At 37.5% G+C, this 6,932-nt stretch overlaps 1 protein-coding gene across 2 annotated transcripts; it reads left to right on the forward strand.

Annotated features, from left to right (window-relative positions):
* The first annotated feature begins 384 nt into the window (after nucleotides 1-384).
* On the forward strand, nucleotides 385-6,264 carry LOC133701097 (inactive protein kinase SELMODRAFT_444075). 2 transcript variants are annotated; one of them, XM_062124896.1, is made up of 11 exons: nucleotides 387-542; nucleotides 944-987; nucleotides 1,734-1,919; nucleotides 2,172-2,326; nucleotides 2,415-2,509; nucleotides 2,696-3,729; nucleotides 3,887-4,047; nucleotides 4,418-4,494; nucleotides 4,571-4,718; nucleotides 4,945-5,094; nucleotides 5,506-6,264. In XM_062124896.1, the coding sequence occupies exons 3-11, from the start codon at nucleotides 1,736-1,738 to the stop codon at nucleotides 5,689-5,691; spliced, it is 2,190 nt and encodes a 729-aa protein (XP_061980880.1). In that variant the 5' UTR covers nucleotides 387-542; nucleotides 944-987; nucleotides 1,734-1,735; the 3' UTR covers nucleotides 5,692-6,264. The 2 variants fall into 2 exon arrangements, with proteins under 2 accessions (XP_061980881.1, XP_061980880.1); XM_062124897.1 differs by lacking the exons at nucleotides 4,945-5,094; nucleotides 5,506-6,264 and adding an exon at nucleotides 4,804-4,944 and having other exon boundaries at nucleotides 385-542; nucleotides 944-1,919.
* Nucleotides 6,265-6,932: the final 668 nt, after the last annotated feature.

Consider the following 6,932-nt stretch of genomic DNA (forward strand, 5'->3'; position numbering starts at 1 on the left):
TTTATTTATTTATTTTTTAATAATTTTGATATGCTGATATAAAAAATAAAAATTATTTTTAAAAATCACCTTACACTGCAGTAAAAAACAAACGTCAACATATACACCCTAGATAGTAAAAAAGAAAGGGATTTCTAATGCTTGGGTGTTTGTTTGATATTATAATTTGAATTTGTTTTAAATTTTTATAAAATAAAAAAAATATTATTTTAATATATTTTTAAATAAAAAAATACTTTTAAAAATAAAATTTATAACACTAAAAAAAACCACGCAGAGATAAAACTCAAGTTGGGAGCAGTAGAACACCAACAACAAAAATGATTCGAAGGAGGGCCCATTCCCTTCCATGCAAATTCAATGCTATTTATTTATTATATTCGTTAGAATAATTCTTTTCCTTAATCTTCCCTTCCCTTTACTTAAAAACACTCTCTCTCAGACAGAAAGAAACACAGAGACGACGACGCACGCATTTAAATATCCGGAAGAGGATTTCCCCCCTTCGTCTTTTTTTTCTTTGAACGCAGATTGGTCCCTTCGTAAGTTTAAGATTCTTTCTTCGTTTTTCTTTCCATTTGAAACCACAATTTTCTTCTCTTTTTTTTTTTCTGCACAAAACCGCTGTTTTCTTAGAAGCAGTTTTTTTCCCGTTCCAATGGTTGTCGCCACTTCATCTCTCCTCCTTTTTTATTTTTTATTTTTTAATTTTAATTTTTCGAAATTTTTGTTTTCTCTGATATTTAGTTGCTTTCTCTAATATAACAAAAGAAATAACAAGTTTTGGATCTATTAATACCTTTTTTTTTCTTTTTAATTTTGTATATTTTTTTACAGCTTGATTCTTTTTGTTTAAATTTCGGAAACAGGAAGAGGAATTTGATGTGAATGTAAAATGTTTTGACGCTGATCTTTGCTTCTTCTTTTTTTCTTGAGTTTGCAGGAGGAGGACCATGTGAGTAGAGCTTGTTTAATTTGAAGAAAAAGGTGTGGCTTTTCAGCTTAAGACTGTTTGTTCAAATTTGTGGAAGATTCCATCATGGTCAACTCGATTTTTGGAAACTGGAACAATTTTTTTATTTTATTTTTAAACTCCATACCAATCTGGGATCCAAGAAAAGTTACTTGAATCTTTTGGAGCTATTTCTTTTACCACTGTACTTTGACTCATTAATTTGACGACTCAGAAAAATAAGGCTTTAGCAGCGTTAAGTGACAGTGAGGCCCAGTTCTAGTGTTTGTTGTATTTTCCCATATAGTGTTTGCGGATGCTCTTTCTATGAATGTTTTTGCAAGACCAACTTTTTTTTTTGTCGAATTTCTGCTATTGTAATCTGGTTCTTGCATTTTGAGCCAAAGGGTGTCTAGATCTTTACGAGTTTTCTTTTTTTGGGTGGGTGGGTTTACAATTTGTTGATTAATCCAAGGAGAGGCCAAATACAATTGTAGGGCTGTGAAATAGGTTTTTGTTATTGATTCTAGAGGAGCTTGTGTTAAATAGTGAAAAGGGTCTTGTCAAAGGTGTGGTCTGCCGCTGCTATAACGGGAGGGGTATAGGTTTTTTGTCGGTGGTTCTTGTCTTTCGAATCCAACATGGATGGGACAGTGTAATAATGCATGAAATATCTTGGGGCGTCTTGTAGTCATGCTTTTGTTGTTGGCTCTATAACTGTAGTGGGGACTTTGGTTAAGAGAACAAGTGGAGGTTTTTGATAAATTAATTGTGGTGGTAGTGATGAGTAGAGAGCAGAGGAGAGGGAACCAAGAGAAAGGCGGCTCAGACGTTGCTGTGAAGGTTGTTGTTGCAGTTAAAGCCTCCAAGGAGATTCCCAAGACTGCTTTGGTCTGGGCTTTGACTCACGTTGTGCAACCTGGAGATTGCATTACTCTGCTGGTGGTTGTGCCTTCACAGAGTCCAGGTATATTTTTCATTTCCTTTCATTAACTTCATGCTTGTGGCTTTCTAATCTTAGTTAATAAACTTTGCCTGGGATGTTTTATAGTTTGATATTTCATTATTGATTTTGCTCCTGATACAATCGATCATTTCTTTACTTTAGGATTTCCATGTCAATCTAATTCTGCTATCATTTCCTTTTTTAGAAAGTACTTTGGGGTTTAACTTTCTTAATTTGATGGTAAATCTGATTGCCTTTTCACTAATTCTTCAGGCCGAAGATTATGGGGATTCCCAAGATTTGCTGGTGACTGTGCCAATGGTCACCGGAAGTCTCATCTGGGAGCAACCTCAGATCAGAAGTTTGACCTTACAGATTCCTGCTCCCAGATGATCCTTCAGCTTCATGATGTTTATGATCCAAACAAAGTAAGTGCCTCGGTCTAAGTTCTCATGGATGTTAAACTCCTTTATGCCTATGCTGATACTATGTTTTGTATCCTGATTCCATTCACAGATCAATGTGAAGATAAAAATTGTATCTGGCTCACCTTGTGGGGCAGTCTCTGCAGAAGCCAAGAAGGCACAAGCCAACTGGGTTGTATTAGACAAGTAATTCTCCAATCTTTGTTGGGTTTTTACTATCATATTTTATCCTTGTCAGTTTAAAAACATAACTTGAAGATTTTGAATTAATAAATTCTTGCCTCATTCAAGTTCTCAATACTGTTTTGCTTGATCCAGAATATATTTAGATTCTTATGATTCATTATTTTGACGCCTGGGCTTCTTCTATAGACAGCTGAGGCACGAGGAAAAACGCTGCATGGAAGAGCTGCAATGCAACATAGTGGTTATGAAAAAGTCCCAGGCAAAAGTCCTCCGCTTGAATCTTGTTGGATCATCAAAGGAACCTGAAGTTGTGGGCTCACCACCTTCCAAGCTAGATGAAGCATCTGAGAAGCATTCCAAAAATAAAAATGATTCTCCAGGCTCCATTCGAGGACCAGTGGTTACTCCAACAAGTAGTCCAGAGGCTGGAACACCATTTACTGTGACTGAGGCAGGTACTTCATCAGTCTCAAGTGATCCAGGAACTTCACCATTTTTTATCTCAGAAACAAATGGAGAACTCAAGAAAGAGGAACCACTAGTCATTGTGGAAAATAGGGATCTTGATGAATCTAGTTCGGACACAGACAGTGAACATTTATCTTCAGTTTCAAGTTTACGGTTTGAACCATGGGTAGGAGAGTTGCTTAGTTCTCACATTCATTCCTCAAGACACATAGAAGATGGCTCTCAGAGAAGTAATAGTTTGGCTCAAACTTCAACAACTATAGCTTTGCTAGAGAAGTTCTCAAAACTTGATCAACAAACAGGAATTGGAAAGTCAAACTACAGGACCGATCTAGACTTGAGTGGAAACATGAGAGAGGCAATCTCATTATCCAGAAATGCGCCTCTTGGCCCCCCTCCTTTGTGTTCAATATGCCAACATAAGGCACCTGTATTTGGGAAGCCCCCAAGGTGGTTTAGCTATGCTGAGTTGGAGCTTGCTACTGGAGGATTTTCACAAGCCAATTTCTTGGCAGAGGGTGGGTTTGGATCTGTTCACAGAGGTGTATTGCCAGATGGCCAGGCAGTTGCCGTCAAGCAACACAAATTGGCTAGTTCACAGGGGGATATTGAATTTTGCTCAGAGGTGGAAGTCCTTAGCTGTGCTCAGCATCGAAATGTTGTTATGCTCATTGGCTTTTGTATTGAGGACAGAAGGAGGTTGCTAGTTTATGAATATATATGCAATGGGTCACTAGATTCTCATCTCTATGGTAATTTTTTTTTATCCCTGCACGAAGAGCTTGGTTACTGTATAACAGAAAAAACACTATATATGATCCTAATGATGTGCCATTTGTTTGGCTAAAACAAGTACCATTAATTTGATGCCAATTCTGGTTGCAATTTACTATAAGCTTTATTCTTCAGGACGTCATAGGGAGCCATTAGAATGGTCTGCACGACAAAAGATTGCAGCAGGAGCTGCTCGAGGGTTACGTTATCTTCATGAAGAATGCAGAGTAGGTTGCATTGTCCATCGAGATATGCGGCCTAACAATATTCTCATAACCCATGATTTTGAACCACTGGTATGGAATTTTGTTGTTTCCTTTTTCAAAATTAGACACTTAGAAATGTAAATGTTACTCACAAATGCTTCATATTTGCGTCGAAGTCCTCTTCTTTTTACCTTACGTTTTCTAGTAACTTGTTTCCATTATCTCATAACAGAACCAGAGTAGAACCCTTGTAGACCTTCATTTTGTTTTTCATGTATGCATCACTTCTGTACATTCATGAAGAGGAGCTTGACAAGCTTATAGTAGTATTGTTTTCTTCAGAATTTCTTGGAAGATGTTTCTGGAGACATTTTTCTTATGTTTCATGGTGTATGAAACATGTATTTTCACTTACCAACCTGTTGAATTTATTGACCTTAGTTCAGCTTTTTATTGCTAGGTTGGAGATTTTGGCCTAGCAAGGTGGCAGCCTGATGGCGAAACTGGTGTTGAAACAAGAGTGATTGGAACATTTGGGTAATTTCAGATGGTGCTTTTTGCCTTTTCCTTCTACATGCAATTGCAGTATTGAATAAGATGTTCTCTGCTGTAGGTATTTGGCTCCAGAGTATGCTCAAAGCGGTCAAATCACAGAAAAAGCTGATGTTTATTCCTTTGGAGTTGTTTTGGTTGAGCTTGTTACCGGCCGAAAAGCAGTGGACCTCAACCGGCCAAAGGGCCAGCAGTGTCTCACGGAATGGGTATGCTTTAGGAATCAGTTTGCCAATCCTTAGCTTTAGCTTTGTGTTCCACAATATTTATGCTGGTATTTTCTTGCTTCATTAGGCTGTGTTCAGTGTAATCATGCAAAGACATTGTTGAGATAAGTGACAAAAACTACCAATAGAATTAGGAAGAACCATAGTCTTGCATTCTGTAGCTTCTTTCTTCTTATATTCTAATTCTCAAGCATGTTGATCTGGATAGGCACGTCCTCTATTGGAAGAATTTGCCATAGATGAACTGATTGATCCACAGCTTGGCAATCACTATTCAGAGCAGGAGGTTTACTGCATGCTCCATGCAGCATCGTTATGCATACGACGGGATCCTCATTCCAGGCCTCGAATGTCTCAGGTAAACAAAGCTTTCAATTTTAAAAATATTCAGTCTTGCCTTACAATACATGAATCTGAATGAGCGTGTCCTAATGCATTTATACTTCTAGAAATCCGTAGGCCCTAGGACTCTGGAACAGCGGGATAAGTTTGCATTGTTATCAAAGCTGTATAGAAACAAATGTGAATGAACTTCAATCGAAGTTATGAAAATGGGATTTTTTTGTGTTTTCTACTCTTTTTTTTCTTGGAAAATTTCACCTTTTGTGTTGGAATTCATCATGGAAACATGCTCTTATCTGTTAAATTTATTATGGGAAAGATCTTGATATGCTTTACTTGCTTATGTGCACAGCATTTTGATGTTTTGGATAGCTATCATTAAAACTTAGGCCATGTTTTTGCTTATTTGTTTGTTATTTGGGAGAAGGTTCTCCGCATGCTAGAAGGTGACATGCTTGTGGACACAAATTACATGGCAACACCTGGGTATGATGTGGGAAACCGGAGTGGAAGGATTTACATAGAGCAGCAGCAGCAGCCACCACAACATTGTGGTGGTCCCCTACCAACAAATGAGGCACTGGAAGGATTCAGTGGGAAGCTATCCTTTTGACACCCTAAAGCCAATTTTCGAGGAAAGGGACAAGGCCAGGAGGATTTCATGCCGAGATTCGTAAAGAGCTAGCCCGTAATGAACAACATATACGTAAGGGGTGCCAAATATGTGGCTGGTCCATTTGCATTTTGTAATTTTTTTTTTTTGCCTTTAGTGTTTTGTTCAAAGCCATCTTCATTTTGCTTTGTATAGTGGAAAGGGAGTAGGGGTAGCAATGTTTGGGAAATTTTATGATGTAGATGGAGTAACTTGTTGAATTTTATTAGTTATTTTTCTAAATCTATTTTAAAGAAATGATAGATACACAAAGGAAAGAGAAAATTAAATTCAGGACCTAGAAAAAAACAAAGAATATCTTCACCCAACTTTTCTTTCTTTGTGTGTATTTATTTCTTTGAGATGGATCGAGAAAAGTAACTAATAGCATTCTGTTAGTTATTCTGAATATTATTATAAAATTTCCCACAATATTTTGTATTTGGTAAATGATTGAAATTGATATTAAATAGCAATGACGCATGAGCACTAGTGAACACGCTATGCTTGAAGCAATGAAGCAGCTCTTAAGAATCTCTCGTCTCTCTCTCTGTTTGTAGGTCTGCCTATCCTGGACTAGTTTTGAAACTTTGAGAATTGAGGGATGGAGTGGATGGAGAAGCAGATGTAACTAATCTCATATTTGTCTTGACCTCAAAGACATGAAACATATGATGAGAGGAAAATCTTTTCTTGCCTTGGCAGCAATATTTTGAATTTCAAATTCTTGGAAATGCAGTAAATCCAAGCATTAATTCTGATAATGACAGGCTTGAAGAAGCAGATGAAACTAATCTTAGATTTGCCTTGACCTCAGGAACCAACCAAAGGAAGCAAACATGAAACACGAGAGCATTAAATGAGGGTGAGGGGCGGGTTGCAATGATGTGGGGAAAATCTTATCTTGCCTTGGCAGCCATTTTTTGAATTTCAAATTCTTGGAAATGCAGTAAATCAAAGCATTAATTCTGATAATGACAGGCTTGAAGATTCAGAACATTTTTAATGCTGGGATTTATGCATGGAGCACACACAGGCCACAGCCATCCCCATGCTCTTCATTTTGTTATCCACAGGAGCAGAGCTGGTGACCGCTTATCTAACCTCTGGTTGATGACAATGATTTTCAGAGAACTCTATCCTGAAATGGAATTGTCTCTTCTTAACTCTGACATTTCATGTGCTGCTGAACAGGATGCAAC

This window comes from Populus nigra, chromosome 8 (genome assembly GCF_951802175.1).
Source record: "Populus nigra chromosome 8, ddPopNigr1.1, whole genome shotgun sequence".
Taxonomy (NCBI): domain Eukaryota; kingdom Viridiplantae; phylum Streptophyta; class Magnoliopsida; order Malpighiales; family Salicaceae; genus Populus; species Populus nigra.

Excerpts from the sequence above, each read along its gene's own strand:
- LOC133701097 (XM_062124896.1), top strand. The coding sequence starts at position 1,736 with ATGAGTAGAGAGCAGAGGAGAGGGAACCAAGAGAAAGGCGGCTCAGAC. Across the intron at positions 1,920-2,171 it reads TGTGCCTTCACAGAGTCCAG|GCCGAAGATTATGGGGATTC; the intron begins GTATATTTTTCA and ends CTAATTCTTCAG. Across the intron at positions 5,095-5,505 it reads CCAGGCCTCGAATGTCTCAG|GTTCTCCGCATGCTAGAAGG; the intron begins GTAAACAAAGCT and ends ATTTGGGAGAAG.